The sequence below is a fragment of the Physella acuta genome, unplaced genomic scaffold, assembly GCF_028476545.2.
Source record: "Physella acuta isolate Inbredline_101_S28 unplaced genomic scaffold, ASM2847654v3 ptg000062l, whole genome shotgun sequence".
Lineage (NCBI taxonomy): Eukaryota > Metazoa > Mollusca > Gastropoda > Physidae > Physella > Physella acuta.
Genome location: NW_026731582.1, coordinates 196,562 through 222,597, shown reverse-complemented (window position 1 = coordinate 222,597; position 26,036 = coordinate 196,562). Strand labels below are relative to the sequence as shown.

The following is a 26,036-nucleotide window of genomic DNA, read 5'->3' as shown; positions in this document are numbered from 1 at the left end:
AGAACCCTGAAAGTTTGATAAAGACAAGTCATTTAGGAGTTTTTATACATTCACGGCTTATATTATACCACATCTGGTGTTAATTAAATCATGAATAATTAAGTTTCGTTATTTTTGGAAATGACCAACGATGTGTGTACTGAAATAACCTACGGAAATCGAACGGAGGATAAGAATGCGAGTAACTGGTGGGGCCTTAAGCAAGGCAAGATGGCAGGATAACCATTTTACCACCACGGTGCTCTGTTTTTATTGTGCACAAAAGAAGGCCTTAGGCCTACAAGAAAATATTTGTTATGTGTATGAAGTATGTACGTGTGCTAGCCTTTTTCACTAACTCGTCCCTATTGATGCTAGCATAAGGATAATGAAGGCGAACTGTGTAGAGGCAACTCTTTTTACAAGCTTTTATTTAACTCACTTCCTCTTTTTTACAAGCTTTTATTTAACTCACTTCCTCGTCAGTCTGTCGTCAGTCTGTCGTCAGTCTGTCTAGACGGAAACGCAGGAGTGAAAATTCGGACAGTTCTACTTGACCGACACGATTCACAGTTGGCACGTGGGTCAAGACATGAAGACAATGCAATCTGAAACTAAATTTGACTTAATTGGATGCCTAATTGATTTTTTATGAATTAATTAAAATTTGGACCGAATTAGTAGGCATGTCTAGCCAACCACACCACACGCGTCATCAATAGCTGCGCCATCACCACCACGTAATGGCTGCGTTCAAAAACCATTGCGCGCCTACTGAACGTGATATTCAGTAGGCGCGCAATGGTTTTTAGTCATGTAACTCTATTGTAGATAAAACATGTAAAGTACTGAAAAAAAAATCATAAAAAACTTTTAATAACAAGCTTTTATGTAATGATGCACTAAAAAGTAGAAAATAAATTATAGACTACTATTTAAATAACTATAAAGAAAAGCGTGGGTGTCTTCCTTAACATTAGTAAAGGTATCCAATAGATACTAAAGTGACCCACGCTTTTCTTTATAGTTATTTAAATAGTAGTCTATAATTTATTTTCTACTTTTTAGTGCATCATTACATAAAAGCTTGTTATTAAAACGTTTTTTATGAATTTTTTTTAAAGGTTTTAATTTGACTTCCTTTGTATGTGAGTGTGTATACATGTGGCTCCGCAAATCTTGGAATATTAATTTAAATCATTTTACGTTGTTAGATTGTACTGAAATTTGGCGCAGTGCTAGACCTAGGGAGACATTTTGTTGTGTTTGATAGGTTTTTTTTAAATGAGAAAAGTGTATTTCTTCATGACAAATGATAATGCAATGAAATAAAGTGTGTTTATAATGTATAATTACCTCGAGAATAAGCCAACTAATTTTGCGGAAGATGCCGGAGAAGGTATAGGCCCAGTGTAGGTTGGAGGAGATAGGCTAGAAGCTTTACCTCGATCAATTACCCACTGTTAACGCTAAAGATAGACTAGAAGCTTTACCTCGATCAATTACCCACTGTTAACGCTAAAGATAGACTAGAAGCTTTACATCGATCAATTACCCACTGTTAACGCTAAAACTAGGCTAGAAGCTTTACCTCGATCAATTACCCACTGTTAACGCTAAAACTAGGCTAGAAGCTTTACCTCGATCAATTACCCACTTTTAACGCTAAAACTAGGCTAGAAGCTTTACCTCGATCACTTACCCACTGTTAACGCTAAGCTCTTTGGACACTTACTCATTATCCCTAAACTTAATGGAACTTCAAGAACATAATTGAACCTAAATGTTACTGTACATACTTTGTTACATTCGTTTAATTTTCGTCACTGCTTTTCTCTTCACTGGTCCTTTCAATTTTTTTGCCAAGTTTTTAAAATTTTTCCACGTAGGTCATTAAAATAAACCTTTCCAAGGTTTGTTTTTCCCACTCTTTAAGAATGTTGAGGAAATGAGTTAAGTAAGTGTCATTAAATAACTTTCATGCACAATCAGTTGAAACCTTTTCAAAATATTTTTTTTCCCACGAACCGTTAAACCCGCTAATTCGGTTACTCGTATCTCAAATTTTGTACATGTGTCGAAACCAATTTTAGCTTGCTTGACAGCTCTTAAAAACAAAAAATTTCGCATGTCGAGGCATTCGTATCTTAAAACTTTTTATAAGCATTGAAGCATATAAGTCAGGGGTCTCCAAACTACGGCCCGCGATGTCCTCTCATCCGGCCCGCGGAGATCTTTTTGTTCAAAGAAAAAAATGTTGGTTAGAGTTGGCTGAGGAACTTTGCCCAGATAATTCAAAACAATATGAAAATGTAGCTTTGGGTGCAAATACCATTGCCCGCCGTGTTGCAGACATTGATGAAAACATTGTGATTCAAATAGTGAAAACTGCTAACAAGTTTCGCAATTTTTCAATAGCAATAGATGAGTCGCTGGACAGCTGTTCCATATTTTCGGCACAAGTACAGGGCAACAACTTGACGCACTTTCAGCAGTGCAAGGTCTTTATGGCTGAAGCAACAGCTTCAGTAGCGTTTTCTGACTAGGATTCAAAGGCCGAAGAAGTGAGCCCCCACTTTGGCTCCGTTAGGACTCATTCCTGTAATATTTCTTCAGAACTTAATGACACAATTATTGTCTCCAATAAAAAATTATCAATAATTTTACATCTTATACCATTAATATCAATGATTGCTATGATTTATGAGGTGTTAATAAAGTTAACTTCTTATGTGTTGAAATTGAATAAACGGTTTGCGACTTTGGTAAATAGGAACCCGGCATTTGCGATACTGACACAAGCTACAGAGACGAACAATGCAAGTAGAAGTTTGTTCATCTTGAGACAAGGTTTTGTTTTGACTGCGTCTAGATCAGATTACATGAAGTGATTCGCAGGTAAGAACAGGTGGAAGGCAGGTTTTATATCTTCAATGTTACACCACCTTTTCTGCACGCAGTGAGTAGCAGTTGTTTAAAGAATATTTTAAAAATTTTCCTGCAATTTTTATTCATAAGAAGCATGATTAACTTGTTAAAAACTTACCAGGATGCCTTTTGTTCAAATTGATTTGCATAAATTATGCAGATGTGTGTTGGCCGATTAAATAAAACGTAGAACAACAACAGTCTATACCTACATCTGTGATTCATCAACAAACACCGTGACTTACTTTAAATTTCTTAACCGCTGAGTTAAAACAGCTACACAATGCTCAGATGTGACCTGCATAATTTGCAACATGTGTCACTTTGTCACGTTGTCGCGTTGTCACGTTGTCACGTTGTCACACTAAACACAGCAACAGCAACAAGTGTTGACAAAATATCAGAATAATTTAAACGTCGCTGAATCAGCCAGATTCACTTGACCGAAAACGTGTAAGCTAGCCCGCTTCACAATCTTAGTTATTAATGTAGGCCTCCCTTCTTACGATGGCATATTAACTAGGGACAAACGTGTTCTACTGGTAAACAACGCATTTGCTAACCACCAGTCACGAGTTCGAAACCCGGGTTTAAGAGAGTCAAGAACTGCCCCCTTATGTCCTATCCCAGGCCCCAGGTAATGCGATACACTGGGGGGGGGGAGCAAAACTCTGAAGGGAAGACACGTATCCAGCGACTGGTAGCATGGGTGAGAGAAATTCTCAATCTCTAGCCCTGTTCCAATCTGCCTGGCTAGATAGTAATATCTTGAGATGGTAAAGATTCTAAAGGATTGTGTGTGTGTGAGAGAGAGTATGTGTGTGAGAGAGAGAGAGAGACAGAGAGAGAGTGAAAGAGTGAGAGAGTGAGAGGAAGAGACAGAAAGAGAGGCAGAGAGAGAGAGACCGAGAGATAAAGAGAGTGAAAGAGTGAGAGAAAGTGAGAGGAAGAGACAGAAAGAGAGGCAGAGAGAGAGAGAGAGAGAGACCGAGAGATAAAGAGAGTCAGAGAGAGAGAGAGAGAGAGATAAAAATTGAGACAGAGAGAGCGAGAAAGAGAGAGAAAGAGCAAATTAGTTTTCATTTCACCCAGGTTCTTTCAATGCATTTAAGTGTAAATAGTACATTTCGTGGTCGAATGGTAGAGTGTTTGACTGCTCACCCGAACGTCTCGAGTTGGGATCCTATGCTCGAGTCCGTAGGAATTCCTTAAGTCCACCCAGCTCTGACGGATACTTAACCCCCGTTAGGTTAGGGAAAGGAAAGACGGCTGGGCATGGTGCTGACAGGGAGCCGGACGTTTTCCCGAAAGACACTTGCCCGAATGCGACAAATGCCCGAATGGACACTTGCCCGAATGCGACAAATGCCCGAATGGACACTTGCCCGAATGCGACAAATGCCCGAATGGACACTTGCCCGAATGCGACAAATGCCCGAATGGACACTTGCCCGAATGCGACAAATGCCCGAATGGACACTTGCCCGAATGCGACAAATGCCCGAATGGACACTTGCCCGAATGCGACAAATGCCCGAATGGACACTTGCCCGAATGCGACAAATGCCCGAATGGACACTTGCCCGAATGCGACAAATGCCCGAATGGACACTTGCCCGAATGCGACAAATGCCCGAATGGACACTTGCCCGAATGCAGACAAATGCCCGAATGGACACTTGCCCGAATGCGACAAATGCCCGAATGGACACTTGCCCGAATGCGACAAATGCCCGAATGGACACTTGCCCGAATGCGACAAATGCCCGAATGGACACTTGCCCGAATGCGACAAATGCCCGAATGGACACTTGCCCGAATGCGACAAATGCCCGAATGGACACTTGCCCGAATGCGACAAATGCCCGAATGGACACTTGCCCGAATGCGACAAATGCCCGAATGGACACTTGCCCGAATGCGACAAATGCCCGAATGGACACTTGCCCGAATCCGACAAATGCCCGAATGGACACTTGCCCGAATGCGACAAACGCCTGAATGGACACTTGCCCGAAAGCGACAAATGCCCGAATGGATGTTAAGGAAAAGTCAATGCGGCTCTTTATACAAATGACCACATTACCTATTTATAATTCATCGTCACAAAAAAATGTTGACTATTCCTCATCTTCCCCAATGACTATCAGTTCAAATTGAAAAGTTTTATGTTTTTTTTTATAAAATCACTATTAATGCAAAATACGGCATTATTAAAATGGCTTTTTGCACGATCAACTGTCTCATACTAATTCGCTTCTAAATATTTTTTTATTCATTTATTAAAACAAATTATTACCTCTTTTTGAAAAATAAGTTTGGGATACATATTTCGAAATACATTAAGATTGTTACAAAGAAGTGAAGTTTTATTTTTAATCATCTTCTTTTTCAGGGTGAGATTAATAAGTTGTACATAAATATTATATACCGATCTACTAGCGGGACGCATTCAGGAAAGTGTCCATTTGTTCCACTCGGGCCAGTGTCCATTCGGGTGTTTGTCCCATCCGGGCAAGTGTCTTTCGGGAATTAGCAATAGACCCTTGTCACAGTTATGTACAATCTGTTTCCATCACTAAAAACTCATAAACGAAACAAAAGCTAATCAGGTTTCAATGCTTTATTTTGTTTTGGTCACACCCCAGGTCACGTTCATCAAGTTGCGGAACATTTTACACAGCAGTCAGGGTACAGTCCAGGATTTTGTATTACTATTTTACATGTTGAACTGTATATGTTCACTTTGGGACACCTTTTAGGGGAGACATTTGATTTATATATATATATATATATATATATATATATATATATATATATATATATATATATATATATATATATATATATATATATATATATATATATATATATATATATATATATTTGTACAAAGACACACACACACACACACACACACACACACATATATATATATATATATATATATATATATATATATATATATATATATATATATATATATATATATATATCTGTTTATATGTATATATACATGCATATATTTACAGTCACATTCCCTTGTATGTATATACATATTCTCCGCAACGGAGTAGAATACGAAAGATATAATTTTTTTAAAGGGTACAGAATAGCATGCAAGGTTATCGATTCGTTCTTATCCTTTCTACTCTTGTATAAGGAATTGGATGAAATTTGGTACTGAAGTTTTCAGCTTTTGAGAAATCTGATGTACAGTAAGTACCACTACCGGTTACCGGAAATTGCTCAAAAGTTGTTCCAGAACAAGACATTTGATAGAAAAGTTACATATAAAATTTTTGTCAACCTAACTGGAACGGTATTCATGTAAAAAAAAACACACACACAGACATAAATAAGAGCTTTTTGACTCAGGGAGGTAAAAAACGTTGAGATTTTGCAGGATCACAATACTTTCTCTATATTTCCTATACGAGACATTAAAAAATAAAAGATATTCTGTCATTTTTCGTCTATATACTGGAGCCTGGTGTAACTTACATAAAGCAGGTGTAGAAGCCATCATAACATAGGCACAGTTGGCAGTCGGGCCGGAAGTAATGTTCTCCTACCAGGTATGGCGTTGGACACGGCCCTGTTATAAAAAAACATAACACAATCTAACTTTAATATCACACGCCCCTGTTATAGAACGCCATAACACAATCTAACTTTAATATCACACGCCCCTGTTATAAAACGACATAACACAATCTAACTTTAATATCACACGCCCCTGTTATAAAACGACATAACACAATCTAACTTTAATATCACACGCCCCTGTTATAAAACGACATAACACAACCTAACTTTAATAACACACGCCCCTGTTATAAAACGACATAACACAATCTAACTTTAATATCACACGCCCCTGTTATAAAACGACATAACACAATCTAACTTTAATATCACACGCCCCTGTTATAAAACGACATAACACAATCTAACTTTAATAACACACGCCCCTGTTATAAAACGACATAACACAATCTAACTTTAATATCACACGCCCCTGTTATAAAACGACATAACACAATCTAACTTTAATATCACACGCCCCTGTTATAAAACGACATAACACAATCTAACTTTAATATCACACGCCCTTGTTATAAAACGACATAACACAATCTAACTTTAATAACACACGCCCCTGTTATAAAACGACATAACACAATCTAACTTTAATAACACACGCCCCTGTTATAAAACGCCATAACACAATCTAACTTTAATATCACACGCCCCTGTTATAAAACGACATAACACAATCTAACTTTAATATCACACGCCCCTGTTATAAAACGACATAACACAATCTAACTTTAATATCATACACCTATCTCATAGAACAATAGAACACACCCCTGTTATAGAACAATAGAACACACCCCTGTTATAGAACAATAGAACACACCCCTGTTATAAAACAATAGAACACACCCCTGTTATAGAACAATAGAACACACCCCTGTTATAAAACAATAGAACACACTCCTGTTATAGAACAATAGAACACACCCCTCCTATATAACAATAGAACACACCCCTCCTATATAACAATAGAACACACCCCTGTTATAGAACAATAGAACACACCCCTGTTATAGAAAAACAGAATACACCCCTGTTATAGAACAATAGAACACACCCCTGTTATAGAACAACAGATTACACCCCTGTTATAGAACAATAGAATACACCCCTGTTATAGAACAACATAATACACCCCTGTTATAGAACAATAGAACCACCCCTGTTATAGAACAACAGAATACACCCCTGTTATAGAACAACAGAATACACCCCTGTTATAGAACAATAGAACACACCCCTGTTATAGAACAATAGAACACACCCCTCCTATATAACAATAGAACACACCCCTGTTATAGAACAATAGAACACACCCCTGTTATAGAACAAAAGAATACACCCCTCCTATAGAACAATAGAACACAATCTAACTTTACTATCAGCCAACTTGGGAATCGAAGCAGAATAAACAAGTTAATTAAAAAGTCTAGTGACAATTTTAGCGCAATTTACTTATGTTATCTAAAAATAGCTCTGTCGTAGCGTAAATCAAGAGCAAGGTTAAAATACATGTTTTATTTACAATAGAGTTACATGACTAAAAACTATTGCGCGCGCCTAGCTACCGAACGTGATGTCGCAGCCATTGAACTTGATGACGCGTGTGGTGTGGTTGGATAAACATGCCTACTAATTCGGTCTAAATTTTAATTAATTCAAATTTTTTTTTTGTGACCGAACGAAAGGATATTTTTGAAAACTTTCTTCGGCAATATTGTTCTACATTATGGCAGGAATCGATTGGTACGTGTTTCAAGTCGCTTAGTGGTCTGGTTGCCGAGATAAGGGCCAAAAACTGCATTTTTCGAGGTTTTTTGGCTTTTCCGGGATATCCATGAAAGAAACCCGGAATGTTTTTGGCCCACTATCATCCTGGTAACTTGCTTAACATTATTGCTTTTGGAACTAGTCCTCGATATTGCTTCGTTAGGAGGAGATACGACTTAAACCTGCGGAAACACATTCATACATTCATACATTCATACATCCAGAAATGACGGGTTAATAAACGCAATTCTCCAGAATGGAAATTGCGCTAAAAATTTCTGGAGATTTTTCGGGGAATCACGAAATTTAACTTTTTCGGCCGAGTCTGAACAGGAGGGTAAAGATTAACTGCGAGTGAACGGACTAAGTAAGTTTTACGTCTGGTGACTAAAACAAAGCTACGGTACAGGACATTAGACCCAAAGGTCTAACCTTTTTTAACCAAGATTTTAAGACGACAGCATTTTTGTCAGTAACTTCATTCAATGACTCATGAAATCCGGTTTGATTTAATTTAAGTTGTCAGCTTGTATGCCACGTATATGTAGATATATCAGTTCTATAACGTATGATATCAGATATGATTCTCTTATCTTTTTGCATCCAACATCACTAAAGAGTTTTTTTTTTATATTTTTGTATTAATAAAAAAAAAGGCCTGTCCACCTTTAATATAATTACTTTTCCCCTTTAAAATATGCAAAAATGTTTGAGTTTACTGTAGACAAAAAAAAAACTGTAATGAAATGCCAGTTATAAAAATATTTTGCAAGATATGTTTTTTTTGTAGGAACAATTAATATAAGACTTAACTGTAGACATTAAGTCTGCCATTACAATGTAATAAAATGTCAGTCTCCTAAGTAGACCAAAAATCTGTCTCTAATTTAGAACAAGTCTGTTCTCAAGAATTGTCAATTTATAAGAAAACGGCATTCTTTTTAAAAATTCTTTTTAAGAATTTTAAAAAAGTCCTCTGCAGAACGCCGCCAAAACTGTAAAGGCAAAAAAAAAAAAAACCAACAAGTAATATTGAAAGCAAACAAGCAGCTACATTGGGTAGCAAAACAGTAACAAATAAAAAACAAAAAAAAAAAAAAAAACGTATTTTGAAAACAGACTAGTCGCTACATTGGGCAGCACCAAAACGTACCCGTCGTATTGTAATGACTAGTGGTGTCCTCGAAAGTTAGCGTGAAGCAGGTCCTGATCAGCAGGCTGACGAGAACGGGTGCTTTCATGTTGGTTAAATGCCAGTAGCAGGCAGCTGATACAAGCTAAACTGTCAGATCGCCGGGTTTAAATACCCACAGTGACAGTCCGCAGTAGATCTAGATTAGGGGTCTCCAAACTACGGCCCGCGGGCCGGATGCGGCCCGCGAGGTCCTCTCATCCGGCCCGCGGAGATCTTTTTGTCCAAGGAAAAAACGTTTGTGGGTGATAGCCGAGGAATTTTGCCCAGAAAAATCAAAGACATGCCTGGAAGAAACTGGCCCCCGAACTGAAATTTGATAGTTAATGCGGCCCTCGGACTGAAAAGTTTGGAGACCCCTGATCTAGATGAAGCTCCATGCGGGCGAGTGGGATTTAAAAAAAATGTAAACAGTAAATTATAAATATGTGTTCATTATACGTGGTGACAGCCTGCATACATAGTAACTGTGGAAGGGACATTGAGACAATCGGTGCTATAGATGTGTGTGTATGTGGGGGTGGGGTGGGGCTTGGGTGTGGGAAGCAATGACAATGTGATGATACTAACACCACCATAGCTTTAGGGGAGAGGGTGTGGGGGGTGAGGGGGAAAGTTGGGAAGAGATGACAATGTGACAATACTAACAGCACCTTAGCTTTACGTGAGAGGGTGTGGGCGGTGGGGGTGGGAAGAGATGACAATGTGACAATACTAACACCACCATAGCTTTAGGGGAGAGGGTGTGGGGGGTGAGGGGGAAAGTTGGGAAGAGATGACAATGTGACAATACTAACAGCACCATAGCTTTACGGGAGAGGGGGAGAAGAGATGACAATGTGACAATACTAACAGCACCTTAGCTTTACGTGAGAGGGTGTGGGGGTGGGGGTGGGAAGAGATGACAATGTGACAGTACTAACAGCACCATAGCTTTATAGGAGGGGGTATGGGGGCGGGGGGGAGGGTTGGGAAGAGATGACAATGTGACAATACTAACAGCACCTTAGCTTTACGGGGCTACAACACCGTACTCAGCTTGATTTTTTATTTTATTTTTATTTTTTTTTCGATTTTTTTTTATTTTTTATTTCTATACATTAACATCTTATTTACCTAATGCCGTTATCGTTTTAACTGTAAATTGACATTTTCATACATATTTGTGCATTTGAAGAAGGTGTGTGTGCCTGGAAAAATATAAATTTACGAAAAAATGGCCTCCATAAACATGCCTGTCGATTAAGATTTGATTTAATTACTATTTTACTGAAATTATTTTCTAAAATATAGTTATTAATTGTATTTTCATCAATAAACTTGGACTATTATTCCTTATCGATAATGAGTCGTTCTAGATCTAGATCTCGAATCTAGATCTATTCTAGATCTAGATTTAGATCTAGATCTACATTGGAGATTCTAAATCTAAAACCTAGATCAAGATCTAGAAGTAGAATTTAGATTCTAGTCCAGATCTATATAGGTAAATATGAGTCTATAAATACAAACAATAGTTTATAATAGAATAATAGATAGATCTAGAAATAACAATATGCCTTATTATTTTTAAATATTTTTACAGTCAATGCCTGAAGTCTCAAAGCTAGTGCTGCCAAGCTTGCTAGGGTTGATGCACATCACTTGGGACTGCACAGATGCACTAGATGCACCTACAGTACCTGCATCTCAGTGCACATGCATCGGTTGCAGCTACACTACTTCCACCAACCATCGCAAAGAAAATTTAGTGCTTCTGCAGTCTAATCGCCGTAATGCACTGAGTGGATAGATTGGAAGTCTTACGCAGGTATTAGGATTTGTCAAACTTGTTTGAATTCTTGAAATCACTCTGATAGCTAGAATGTATAGATCAGTATATTGTCTCAATCTCATTTCAGCAGCTGAAAAAATCTCCAGACCTACTTCAAGAAGGCAGTTTCAAGTAAGACTGGCAGTACAGGGAACTGAGGTGGAAAGTTGGAGCTCCTTCTAATCATGTCCCTTTGACAGATGAAAGGACACACACCAGGATTGACAGACAGGGAAAACCTCCTGGTGCTTCTGGCAAATGTGTCATGGTACATAATTCAACACCGCTATCTCACAAAGGTTCATCATTCATCTTAGAACATGTTGCCAAAGCTGTCCAAAATGTTTATTAGCAACTGACGACAAATGCCATATTGAGCAGTTGCATGATAGATTCAACCCAAATGAAAGTCTTTCTGCATGCATCTAGGCATATGGCCCCAATCATGGGATTACATGACAGTTAGTAATACTGAAAGATGGCTGTTATTTCACCCATAGCCCAACAGAAACTAGTTCAGGCTGAAGGCAGATCATCATATTTTTCTTCGGCTTTCTAAATAGAGAATGATTAGGCCTACTGTAACTATTTTGTTTTTGTAATGTTAGTAATATGCAAATGTTTTCAGAGTTGTATACTGTACCTCTATGTAGCTATTTTGTAAGCTAATTCAATTTTTTTGTAAATTTTACTTGACCTGTTTTGAAGTTTTTTGTTCAGGGGTACATTTATAAAACCTGATTTACAAGAATAATTACTCCTTAATTTCAGAAACCAAATGATAATAGTAACTTCTGTACATACTAAAACTATTTAATAAGCTTTTACTAGGATATTATTTGATTTAAAAGCTTTTATTAATTTTTAAAATATTTTTGATAACTCTTATTTACAATTTATTTTTAGGGGGTGCACCTCATTAAACCTAATTACCAAGACTAATTATTGCTTGATTTGATTGAAACTTTGATTATAGTATCTTGTATACATTGCTTAAACTATATGATAAGCTTTTGATAAGATATAAAGAGTGTTTAACAGTTTTTTTTCATTTTCAAACACGTTTTCCCCTTTTTCTCACAATTTTGTTTTTTTACCAGTTTTAAAACTTCAAAATTATGATCTCAAATACTGTCTATTAGATTTCAATGAAATTTGTACAGTAGAAACACAACATAATTACTGTTAGAGTAATAGAGACTTTTTTAGGTTATCTTGAGTAGTTTTGTTTTTAGAGAATTTCAAAGTTGATTTCATGGTTAATATTTTAATCTAAAAACAAAAAATTTGTAACTTCAACATTTTGTCATATATTCAAAAAGTCTCTCTATTCTCCTGTTAGGAATCCTCTCCTTTATTTAAATTAGAAGTTTTAAGTCAATACATTAAATGGTTATTGAGTTAAACAGATTGAAGCATGATATGTCTAAATCATTTATTTCTGTATTTTTTAATCGGCTAACGCTGAAGACACATTCACATTGGTCTAAAAGTATATAAAATATCTTTATAATTGCAATACATGTGTTTGTTTTCTTAAAAAAAAATTATTTTGTAAATTTTTGTATGTACGGTGTAGTGCCCCCTTACGTGCGTGAGAGGGTGTGGGGGTGGGGGTGGGAAGAGATGACAATGTGACAATACTAACACCACCATGGGTTGGAGGCAGGGGCGGAACTACAGTGCCGCCAGACCCTGCAAATGCGGGGGGGGGGGGGGGGGCTCACGCCATTTAGGGGCCCACAGCCGACCATAATCATTTTTTTAATAGTAAAAAAAAATAATTTTCTTGCATTTTTTACTTGATGTTTGTTTTGTAAAAAAAGATTACCATAGCTGCGGCTATGGTTTATCTTTATTCTATAGACACCACCCCACCCTCTTGTATATTCTTTTTCCTTTGATTTTAAAAAACTGTGAAAGCCGAGTCCTCTTTCTCCTATAATCAAACTTATTGAAGATAAGCAAACGTTCAAACCACTTCCCTTTTTTAAATAGTCAGATAGGGGTGCCCATAAGCTCCTTTTAATAGATTTCTACAAAACAAATTAAAAAGCAATTACTTCTCTTAACTATTATTTTTGTATAAAGTACTTACTAAAGAATGACACTGTATAAAAAGGAAATATATTTAAAATTAATAATATAAATACAAAATAACATAAAAATAAACATACCACGAGACACCATTACTTATACAAAGCTTTCAGGTTTTATATTCTTTTAACCGATTAGATTTTAAGTGACCTTATAGCAGAGATAAAATAAGACTGATTTTCACAAAACAGACTAATGCACTACACACATGACATGATGTTGTTACTGTTTTAATTGAAATTTTTTTCTTTCAAAACCCGAACAGGCCAGAAATGTGTATCCCATGTTCGTATTTTGAGTTTGAATATATGTATATGTATATATATATATATATATATATATATATATATATATATATATATATATATATATATATATAAATAAATATATATATATATATATATATATATATATATATATATATATATATATAGGGGGGGGGGCTTAAAATTTTTTTTGCGGGGTGGCCATTTTTTTTTCTAGTTCCGCCACTGGTTGGAGGGGTGGGAAAAGATAACAATGTGACACTACCAACAGCACTATAGCTTTATAGGGGGGGGGTTGAGACCTTAAAACTTTAGCTTTGGAGGGGGGGGGGGAGTTGGAACTGAGACAGTATGAAGCTGTAAGGTAAGGAGGGGATGGGGGCGAGTGGGCGACGAGACAACAGTATGGCGGTGGGTGGAGGGGGGTGAGTTTGCATTAAAAGCTTTGCGTATGTGTGTGTGGGGGAGGGTCTGAAAAACAGCTTTAAGCCGACTGTGCGGGTTTCAGTGAGGGGGGGGGGGGGGGGCTGAGGTGGGGTGAGACAGAAAGCTACTTTTATTCTTTAAAAATGAACCTATTTTTCGCGACTCCAATAATGTGGTGTCTAAAGTTTCTCAAGAGACTAATTTACAATGGAAGTAAGTAAAAACAAATCATGTACTGTTTGCAGTATATCTTTATTTCAGATGAGTCCGTGTTCTACATTACACTGTTTATTTCTTCTCGTCATTACAGACTACCCTTGGTGTACAACAATCGGGATAGTCTCCCTCTGTGTCGTAGAAGACCTCACAGTTATCTTCCACGGCCATCGTAGGGCAGCTAAGGTATAATCAAGGAATATATATATATATCTATATATATCTATATCTATATCTATATATATATATATATATATATATATATATATATATATATATATATATATATATATATATATATATATATATATATATATATATATATGCATATATATATATATATATATATATATATATATATATATATATATATATATATATATATATATATATATATATATATAAATATATATATATATATATATATATATATATATATATATACATATATATATATATATATATAATATGCACATGTTGATGAATAAAGATAATGTACAATTATTGATATATCAATTTATACAATATAAATGCATAATAGCATCTCTTAATGTTGTATGTTGTAATTCTAGCAGTTAACATATTTCCGAGATTTCCTTACTTGACGCATCCCGACCAATCTTCGTAACAGTCGCACTTGATACAACCCTCTTCAAACCAGGACTCACCAGGGTTGACGCCGGCCGGACAACCTGGTGGGTTGCAATAAAACAAGGGAACTTAAGGCAAAAAGGTTTCTATGTGTATAGCAATAAACTATGGGAACTTAAGGCAAATGGGTTTAAAACAAAGGAACTTAAGGCAAATGGGTTTTATGTGGGTAGCAATAAAACAGGTGAACTTAACGCAATATGGTTTTTACGTTGGTTGCAATAAAACTGGAGAACTTAAGGCAAATGGGTTTTATGTGGGTAGCAATAAAACAGGTGAACTTAACGCAATATGGTTTTTACGTGGGTTGCAATAAAACTTGAGAACTTAAGGCAAATGGGCCACTACGACAAGAAAAATGGTTCAGGTGAAATATTAATAAACTGGCTCTTATTCTGAATTATAACAAAACCGAGTTTTATACGCTGACTACTTCAAATTAGCCCCCCCCCTCCTTACGAACATCTACACTACACAATGTAGGCCTACCTCTTCCCCCAGTTACGTTTAATTCTTAAAACTCAGTTCCAAATGTCAGAGCTCTTTCGTTTAATGTATGACGTTATATATCGACTACTTTTAAAAGTTACGTAAAAAAAATAAACAATATAAAAACGTCACTTGTTTGTAAAAATGTCTGCAAGACATACAGTGATATTGTATAAACAAATAATACATTATCAAAGCTCTAACATTCCTAGCTTCATTAAAGTGGTTAGCTTTCCATAGCTGCATTAAGTGGTTAGCTATTCCTAGCTTCATTAAGTGGTTATCTATTCCTAGCTTCATTAAGTGGTTAGCTATTCCTAGCTTCATTATGTGATTAGCTATTCCTAGCTTCATTAAGTCGTTAGCTTTCCCATAGCTTCATTAGGTGTTTCAGATAGATAAAAGAAATTTCACACATAAGTAAAAAATCTAATTTCCTGTCTTCTGTCAAAGTTTGAGTAATTTGCGGAATATAGACATGAATTTTAATCTATTTTAAATACTTAAACTTTTAAAAATAGAATAAAATCTCCTAGAAAAAAGAATTGCACACCATTAAACGCCAAATAAAATGTGCATAATAGTGCGGAATATTATTAGTACTTATTAGTACTTAATAAATTTACATTAGTTTTTTAAGAAATCGAAATTGTGTAAATTAGTACTTCCGGTAAACGAAAATTACTCAAAATTTGACTTTTACTTACACGTAAAATTTCATTTATCTATCTGAAATAGTACTCAAGTTATAGGCTTTTGAAAAATTCAAAGTAAAAAGTACCACTTCCGGTTATCGGAAATCGCTCAAAAGTTGATACGGATCTACAATTTTGATAAAATACTTATATATGAAATTTCATCAACCTAGCTGTAACGGTACTCAAGTTATCGTGTTTACAGATACACAGACACACAGACACACACATACACAGACATACGAACAAGATTGCAAAATTATGTTTTTCCGTATCAGTGAGGTGTAAAACGTTAGATTTGTAAAAATCTCGATTTTTTTTTGCACGATTACAAGACTTTCTCTATAATTCGTATATACGAGAAAGTAAAAAAATTAAGTAATTAAAAATAGATTTAAATCATGTCTATTTCCCGAGTTGCCATCCCCCGTAGTGTTATATAAGAATATTCGAGAGATTTTATGGGAGATCACTCCCGCTTTGTTATTGCAGTTCAATTTATTTTGTTTGATCAAAGCAAAGCACGCGTATAATAAAATGGTAGGTGAAGAGCTTCACAAGATAAAAACACAGTCTACCGTCCCCCCCCCCCCCCCTAACGAAATGGAATTCATATAGAAAATATATACATTTAATTAACAGTGTCACCCCCCCCCCCCGAAGAAAGTCAACCGCTTCCGACCCCCCCCCCCCCTCCCGAAAATTTCAAGTGCCCCCCCCCCCCCCCCCCGAGAAAAAAGTCTGGAAGAAACACTGCTTGACAGTAATAGAACCAGTATCACGAGCTTAAACGGTTTTCATAGCTTATCACTTAACAAAAATAATATCACTACAGGTTAAATTAATCTAACCCAAACACTACAAACCGACAAATTTAAACACATAAACATCATTACACATCTTAATTTTGAATTAAACATTTCCGTACCATTATCCTCTGCGCTACACTGCACAATCGTCAGTGTGAAGCAAACGACGAAAAAGATTTCTATGCAGTTCATTTTCCCAGAAAAACGATGAGGGATGTTTCATTAGTTGATGAAGTGCCTGACCAATGTTGGTCTCCAGTTATATAACGTTAGGACAATCAATCAGTCGTTAAAACATAGTTAAGTCAAATTCTTTTTTCAAACACCCGGCCTGTTCCGTGTTTGTGTTTCAATTAAGCAGTTTTTTTTAGGGTTTCAATTACATTTTAACACATGATTATTTTAAATTAACTCTTTTTTGTCGAAATTTCATTACTCTCTTTAGATGTTTAGATGTTTTGGATTTTGAGGCGCTTAGGATGTTGACAAGGACGAATATTTTTATAATTACTTATACCATTAACCATCCACAAACACTTCCTCATCTTCGTCTTCACCCTCATCCTCTTCATGCTCATCCAGATCCACATTTCCATCCACATCCAAATTCACATCCACAATTACATACAAATCCACTTCCACATAATACATCCATATCCACATCCACAATTACATTCACATCTACATCCAAAATTACATCCACAATTACATCCACAATTACATCCTCATCCTCATCCTCATCCACATCCAGGTCCACATCCGCATTCACATTCACATTCACATTCACATTCACATTCACATTCACATTCACATTCACATTCGCATTCGCATTCGCATTCGCATTCGCATTCGCATTCACATTCACATTTACATTCACATTCACATTCACATTCACATTCACATTCACATTCGCATTCGCATCTGCATCCGCATCCGCATCCGCATCCGCATCCGCATCCGCATTCACATTCACATTCACATTCACATTCGCATTCGCATTCACATCACATTCACATTCCTATTCCATTCCCATTCCCATTCACATTCAAATTCACATTCACATTCACATTCACATTCACATTCACATTCACATTCACATTCACATTCACATTCACATTCACATTCACATCCACATCCTTATCCACATACTTATCTACATCCACATCTGTAACCACATCCACATCTTCGTATGCAAATAGCCTACACCTGCAACTACATCACTGAAGCCATCAGTAACAATGGCCAAGTGACATGTCCAATCAGTAATTGACATTTAATTAGTTAACTTACCCCTCACAAAGACTCACGTAGAACTACGCCCTTACGTAAATTATGCAGATGTAACCAGTATAGGCTGTGCACGGTAACACGTGTGGTGTTGTTGACTCAATAGTCGTTACCCAGCATGTAGACACAACACCGCCTTTGTGTGAGTTTTATTGTTGCTGAAACTCTCTAGCCCACGCCCTTGTAATTTATTGACTAATGTGTGTATAGGTGAACATGTGTGCGTTTGTGTCGGTGAGTGTGTGTGTGTGTGTTTATGGTAGAGCGTGTGTGTGTGTTTGTATTTTGGATGGGTGAGTGTGTGCATGTTTTTTTTTTAAATGTATGCCTGCTTGTGCGCTGGTTTTGTTTCTTTCCGTATTTTCTCAGTTGCACGCAAAGGTATTTTACTAAACCGTTCTATCTATAACAGTCATCTGCTACATGCAGACAGAACATATGACAAATAAAGGAAACAAAAACTCATATCAACTGGACTTCTTTATTTTCTCCGTGATAACTTTTCCGTTTTCTCAACCTTTGTAACTTGTGCAGTTAAAGGTTGGCTTGCAGCAGTCAGGGTTGTTGCCCTTGTTCTCGAATGTGACAATACAATTTGCAGGAAAGGCCATATTCGGACAACTGTAAGGATATATATATATATATATATATATATATATATATATATATATATATATATATATATATATATATATATATATATATATATATATATTCACTGTATTATTTTTAATGTAATTATTACCGTAATTATATTGTAAATATACCGTAACATACATACACACACACACACACACACACATATATATATATATATATATATATATATATATATATATATATATATATATATATATATATATATATATATATATATATAATTTATTTGTGTGTGTATATACATAAATACATATTTTTATATATGTAAAAGTAAACTATACCTAACTGAGTAACAAAACAGCCCATTGACTACGTTAGAATGTACATCGACTAGACAATGACGTAACTTACCCTGCACATGAGTACGCGTCTTTGAGACACTGGCATTTCTTGCAGCCTGCCTCATACCACACGCCTCCCACTTTCACCCCATTAGGACACGGCCCTGTCATGGAGAAACAACAGACGGAATTCAGTTTTCTTTTAAGCGATATGGGGAATGCCAAAAAAATGAAATATTAAAGGAGCCATTGATTTCGGTGTGCTAAATATTTTTTTAGAAATGACACATTTGGGGAGTAAAGATAAATCTTATGTCTTTTTCCACCGCGGTATGAAAGAGGAGAGTATTTGGATCACGGGCTAGAGAACGTTGAACGTCCTGAATCCACTCATGTCTGATGGGTACCTGACTCTTACGAAAACTAAAGTGGGCTTGGCATAGTGCTGACCACCCTATCCCACTGTTTGACAACGTCACTGAACAGGTAACATTACATTACCTGCTCTACATGTCTTGGGTAGAAACGGAATTAGGCAATACTTTGTGTAGTGACTTTTATTTTCAAATTTGTAAACGAAACTCGCGTCGATACCAGATCTAACAATAACACTACCGTTTTTTTGTTTAGAAAAAAATGTAGGACTACATAACTTACTAAGTGTGTGAAACGCTGGACATGTAGAATCTAGTTCGTTTATAAATCAATTCAATCAACATTTGGATACCATTAGATTCTTAAGAAGTTAAACACTTAAATCCAAAAATACTAAAACATTCGTTTTTTTTCGCAATTCTCTTTTAGAATTAAATGTAACTGTCTCTAGAGTATGAAACACATTTTGTTTTAAAAATTGTGTCGAATGTAAACTAAAAGTACCATCTTTTAAATTTAATGTAAACCAAAAGCACCATTTTTTAATTTTAACAATATGTCCACCGTTAAATCTTCTTTCTTCTTCTTCTTTCTTAATTATTAGTGTTGAAGGGGATCGTGATTTATCTGCCAGTGCGTTTGAACTCGAGACTTTGTTCGAATTTATCAACCATGAGCTTTTTGCCGACTCGACCACGCCTCCAACACAATTAAGCGTTACGTGTCAACTGGTTATGCGCCATTGAGGCCATTGACTCCGATTTCAGCCTGCTTTTCTTTTTGGATTTGCTTCCATAGCCTTTTGGAGTTGTCTCTCCTAGAAGAGTGGCTGTCCCCAGCTAACGAGCCTCATCTGCCCGGGGGTTCGAACTCGAGACTTTTCGGTTTAGCAACCATGAGCTTTACCGACTCGACCACGCCGACCCCTCACCGTAAAATAAGTTTTTCTACAAAGTGTCATAAAATTCAGGTATTTAATTTATAACAAAATATCTGTCTAAATAATATTGAATAGTATTCGTCTATTATTTAAAAGCAAACATCTATTACTTTAAGAAACGAAACAATGTCGGTGGTGAATATTTATATTATGTATTAAAGTCTGTAATTTTCAACATTAGAACTATGACCGTAAAAGAGACATAAAATATTCAAGATTGAAAGCAAGTTAGAAACCCCATTTGATAAGAAGAAAAACGTACCCTTGACTATCGTAATTTGGGCCACGGTCAGTGTGACGCCGACAACGGACAGAAGACCGACAAGAACAAGAGTTTTCATGTTGATACAACACTTGAATCTGGTAGCTGGCACAAAATAAAGTGTCCAGTCCAAGTAAACACCAGTTATATACTTAAAACAGCGTTCTGCAACATCTGGTAGTATCGAGTTTCGTTATTCAAATTATGAGGTATGTTATCGTTTCAAGTGAAAAACAACATGTGCAAAAATAATTTCCAGACAAAAAGAAAATTTAAATATTTTTTTTCTTTTAAAACTGCATATAGACTTGGGTAATTTGAATACAACTGTAATTTATAGACGTCATCTCATTGTTGATGTTACAAAGAACGGGTCTCCTTGAAGTGTCTATCTGCTGTTATCGAGTTTTTGATTGGGTGTTTCTCTATCTGCCATGTAGTGTGGAGGGGGGAATAGAGAAGGGTCGGTTGTGGGGGACAGTTAACAAAGTAGCTGTAGGACGGGTCAGTATCAATATTGTAGCTGTGAGGGGAAAGTCGGCACAGCTATACAGGCAGCACTATAGCTATTTTAGAGACAATACCATTGCTATTTTAGAGACAGCAATATAATCGTGATAAAGACAGAAATATATCCGTGATAGAGACAGCAATATATCCGTGATAGAGACAGCAATATAGCTGTGATAGAGACAGCAATATAGGTGTGATAGAGACAGCAATATAGCTGTGATAGAGACAGCAATATAGGTGTGATAGAGACAGCAATATAGCTGTGAAAAAGACAACACTATAGCTGTGTAAGGAACAGCCAGCAATATAGCTAGAAAGACAGTAAGACAGTCTGCAACATAATTAAATGAAGGACAATAAGACAGTCAGAATTATAGCTAGAAGAAGGACAGTAAGACAGTCAAAACTATAGCTAGAAGAAGGACAATAAGGCAGTCAGAACTATAGCTAGAAAGGGACAGTAAAACTGTCAGAACTATAGTAAAAAGAAGGACAGTCAGACAAACAGCAATATAGCTAGAGAAAGGACAGTAAGACAGTAATATAGCTAGAGGAAGGACGGTAAGACAGTCAGCAATATAGCTAGAGGAAGGACAGTAAGACAGTCAGAATTATAGCTAGAAGAAGGACAGTAAGACAGTCAAAACTATAGCTAGAAGAAGGACAGTAAGACAGTCAAAACTATAGCTAGAAGAAGGACAGTAAGAGAGTCAGAACTATAGCTAGAAGAAGGACAGTAAGAGAGTCAGAACTATAGCTAGAAGAAGGACAGTAAGACAGTCAGAACTATAGCTAGACAGGGACAGTAAAACTGTCAAAATTATAGCTAGAAGAAGGACAGTAAGAGAGTCAGAACTATAGCTAGAAGAAGGACAGTAAGACAGTCAGAACTATACCTAGAAAGGGACAGTAAAACTGTCAGAACTATAGTAAGAAGAAGTACAGTAAGACAGACAGCACTATATCTAGAGAAAGGACAGTAAGACAGTAATATAGCTAGAGGAAGGACAGTAAGACAGTCAGCAATATAGCTAGAGGAAGGAAAGTAAGACAGTCAGCAATATAGCTAGAGGAAGGACAGTAAGACAGTCAGCAATATAGCTAGAGGAAGGACAGTAAGACAGTCAGCAATATAGCTAGAGGAAGGACAGTAAGACAGTCAACAATATAGCTAGAGGAAGGACAGTAAGACTGTAAGCAATATAGCTGTCAGCTGAGACTGAGCCACGAGTCACCATAACCTTGGAGAAACATTCATAAATTATTTTGTATATTTATTTATTTAAGATTGAGCTTTTTAAAATAAGATCTGCCTACATTTCAAATTTTACTTTCAAATTATCATCGACATTGTTCTATATGCAACAGGTTTCCTTATTATTAGACATATTAGCTCATTAAAATATTCACCCTATAATTAGGTATCAACATCAAAGTATTTTAATACTTGATTATTGTGAGTCAGACTCTCAAAACTGTAGGAGGCTCAATGTTAAAACAATCACCCGTCTCAATAGGCTTGAAAAGCTGGTTCCAAATGTTTCCAAATTTTTTCTTGCCAGAAAAATTATTTTTCAACAAAAACTGAATATTTTATAGCATTTCTGTGATAAGTATAAAATTAGTGCCTGGTTCATAAAGCTAAAAATAATCCAAAAAATAATTACTAGTAATCTATATATGTAATTCCCTTTTCTTATTCTTACTAGCCATCGGTACCCGTTACACGGGCAATTCTGGTGAATTTTAGCTCTATTCTCTTCACATACATATATGCTACTCAGTTTTTCTTTTACATACTTATCTCCGGGTAGCAGCTCTTAAAACTTTCCGTGGAAGGGTGGGGGGGGGGGGGGGGGGGGGGGGTAGCGGATAATGATTTTTCTATATTTTTTATGAAATACTTTTTTTTTTTCAATTTTGTTCCGAGGTGAAAAGAGAAGAAACAGTAGAGATGCCTGAAAAAGCTGCATATATCTACAGAAAGTGATTAATGAAATGAATTGTAATTCAGCTTTTTAAAAAAAAGTCATTATCGGAAAATTAGAAAAAGAAACATTTTATTGATCTGGAGAATTGAAGTGAAACATTGTTAAGATTATGAAAACACCAAAAAGAAAGGGTTTTTGTTTTATATGTTGTCTTGTTTGGCTTATACCTCTGATTGTATGGGCAAAGTCTCAAAATCGGGAACATCTGTAGTGTACCTAGTTTGGCGAATTTATACAACATTTCTGGTGAAAACTTTCTCACTTCCAGTAACTAACTTCCCTTGTTCATCCGAGTCCTTGACAAAAACCTTTACATCTGCACTCCTCCGGGCTCTTGAGAATGCAACGTAAAGTTGACCATGGCCAAAAACTGGGGTCGACAAATATAGCCCGACCTTGTCAAGGGTTTGGCCTTGCGACTTGTTGATAGTCATTGCGAAGGCTAGCTTCAGTGGAAATGGTCGTCTCTTCAGTTCAAAAGGCAGTCCAGAGTCAGTCTTTAGATCACTTCTTGGAATAAGAACAATGTTACCTTTCACTTTGCCAGTGATAACCTTGGCTTCCACGACATTTCTCATCATCTTAGTTACGACCAATCTAGAGCCATTGCACAATCCTTGGTTCGTGTTCAAATTTCTTAAAAGCATAATAATTGCTCCGACTTTTAGCTTCAATTCATGAGGTGCTGTACCTGATGGGTTTAAAGTGTTCAACAGTTCTGTTGGATAGTCGCTAGTGTCTTCATTGTCTTCAGATACTAATGAGTCAAAACTCAAATAAGCCTTCTCCTCCCCTTCCAGAAGGTCCAAGACCTTTTGATTTATTGAGTCAACGTCTTCATTTTTGGGACATAGAATTCCAATGCCATAAAACAGTTCCATGTGTTCATGCTTCAAGCATGTCCCGTAAATTGTCTTGACGATGTCCTCTGACTCAATCATTTGTTCCGGGATCTCTATAATGTCTCTTCCTAGATCAAAGTCATTGCCCAATTCACCATTCCCCAGTTTCAAAAGCCAATTGTTGTACTCGGGGTCAACTGATCTAACATTGAGATCTAATTTTAAAATTTTAAACTCGTCCCAGAGTTTCGAATGCTTTAAACTTGCTAGAACAACTTCAGCTGGTTCTGCACCAGGAACTACAGGTAAACATTGGCGAAAATCTCCCCCTGCCAAGAAAACTTTTCCTCCAAAAGCAATATTTGATATCGTAATGTCTTCATAAAGCTTATTGATGCATTCAGCAGCAAGTGATGGACACATTGATGCTTCATTCATAAGAGTTCCGACGGCTTTTCGAATTTTTCCAGCTTCTGTAGAAGTCGCTGTAAATCTAGAGACAGAAGTTTCATTTAGTTTTAAAAGTAACCCAAACTGAGAATGGTAGGTTTTACCATTGTTCAAAAGATTGGCGGCAATGCATTGATTGAACTTTACCTCTGATTGTATGAAGCAAAGTATCATACAGATAAGTCTTTCCGGTACCACCTGGACCATCAAGAAAAAAGCACTTGCTTCTTATAGTGTGATCGTTCACGGCTTCCATGACCGCATCAAAGGCAGCTCGTTGCTTTTCATTAAGGTTTGCCTCCATCTCCTGCCCTAACATGCTCTCTTGTTCTCTGTCAATGTATTCATTCATTTGCCCAACATGGTTAGGGTTCGGTGTCGGTAGATGGTAATTTTTACATCTTTTTTCTTGACCTATCAAAATCTCTTCAATTTTGTTCAAACCAAAAGAATCACACATGTCGCAGTCAGCTTCAGCAGGGTGACCGTGTCTCAATACAAAATCTTTTAATCTGGCTCTGTGCTGGTTCCATAAGTTGGAGGCATCCGTATTTTCACAATTTTCACAGTACAAACACATGTACGCAAAAAGTGCTCGAGCTTCTTATGGCATAGCAACAATGCATGCCTCTGCCAATGTCTCATTCCAAACATTTTCATCAATGACTAAACCTCTCTCCTTAGCAGCTTTATAGTAGCTATCATAGCTAATTCCATCAACTTTTCTCAAATATTCAAAGGAACATTGAGAAGTTATAGTCTCATAAAGTACCTTTCGGTGTCATTAATATTAACGGGGAGGATTCTTCCAATAACTCTTCCCTGCAATCTCTTTCGAAGAGTCCAAACTCCTTCCTTTTCATGAAACACATAATGTTCAGGTATCTCGTGGTACTTGAATCGTTTTGCATTTCCATCTCTTCTGTTCAACTTGAACCACGCAGTCAGCCTTGTTTCCTTTCCCGGGACCGATTCAACCACCTGGCGAATATTGTCGGGGTCAAATGTCACATATGGATCTCCTTCCAAATGGAAGGGTAACCGAATTATTGCATGAGTCTGGTCATGCATCTTAAAACGGAATATCCGCCACATGGCTTCTGGGGGGCTTACATATCGTGAGTCTAGATGAGTCTTGATCTCATCAGCTGTTACCTGAACATTAGCGCTATCAGTGCCTTTGTAAGCATACTTGAACAGATACTTTATGCTTGAAAAAGATTCGCAAATTTCCACAAAAAATTGGCATTCATATTTTAAACTTAGATAAGCATTGTAAGGCACTATCCAAGAGTTATCTATTGAATGCTTCCCAATCGTAACTGGTTCGTTTTTTCTTCTCATGTATATAGGATATCCATCCTGTACTATCTTTGTTTCCTCTAAGAACTTCTTAGGAAACTTTTTTGAGCATTTTCCATTAGCCATGCAGGTAGATTGGGAGTTTAAGACGCCACACGGACCATGTATCATATATGAGCTAATAACATGAAAAAGTCTT

At 36.5% G+C, this 26,036-nt stretch overlaps 1 protein-coding gene and 4 long non-coding RNA genes across 5 annotated transcripts; 1 reads left to right on the top strand and 4 right to left on the bottom strand.

Annotated features, from left to right (window-relative positions):
• Window positions 1–5,537: 5,537 nt before the first annotated feature.
• Window positions 5,538–9,537, bottom strand: LOC131949594 (uncharacterized). Its single transcript, XR_009388179.1, has 3 exons — window positions 9,434–9,537; window positions 6,412–6,505; window positions 5,538–5,662 (listed from the first exon to the last, which is right to left on the bottom strand). It is a non-coding gene; the product is annotated as an uncharacterized LOC131949594 (long non-coding RNA).
• Window positions 9,538–10,876: 1,339 nt separating this feature from the next.
• Window positions 10,877–12,813, top strand: LOC131949679 (uncharacterized). Its single transcript, XR_009388188.1, has 3 exons — window positions 10,877–10,958; window positions 11,058–11,282; window positions 11,374–12,813. It is a non-coding gene; the product is annotated as an uncharacterized LOC131949679 (long non-coding RNA).
• Window positions 12,814–14,307: 1,494 nt separating this feature from the next.
• LOC131949521 (uncharacterized) lies at window positions 14,308–17,167 on the bottom strand. The gene is made up of 3 exons (XR_009388174.1): window positions 17,054–17,167; window positions 14,892–14,982; window positions 14,308–14,471 (listed from the first exon to the last, which is right to left on the bottom strand). It is a non-coding gene; the product is annotated as an uncharacterized LOC131949521 (long non-coding RNA).
• A 1,537-nt stretch (window positions 17,168–18,704) lies between these two features.
• Window positions 18,705–20,848, bottom strand: LOC131949580 (uncharacterized). Its single transcript, XR_009388176.1, has 3 exons — window positions 20,740–20,848; window positions 19,233–19,326; window positions 18,705–18,842 (listed from the first exon to the last, which is right to left on the bottom strand). It is a non-coding gene; the product is annotated as an uncharacterized LOC131949580 (long non-coding RNA).
• Window positions 20,849–23,473: 2,625 nt separating this feature from the next.
• LOC131949626 (ATP-dependent DNA helicase PIF1-like) lies at window positions 23,474–25,115 on the bottom strand. The gene is made up of 3 exons (XM_059311477.1): window positions 24,757–25,115; window positions 23,995–24,578; window positions 23,474–23,922 (listed from the first exon to the last, which is right to left on the bottom strand). The coding sequence occupies exons 1-3, from the start codon at window positions 25,113–25,115 to the stop codon at window positions 23,474–23,476; spliced, it is 1,392 nt and encodes a 463-aa protein (XP_059167460.1).
• Window positions 25,116–26,036: the final 921 nt, after the last annotated feature.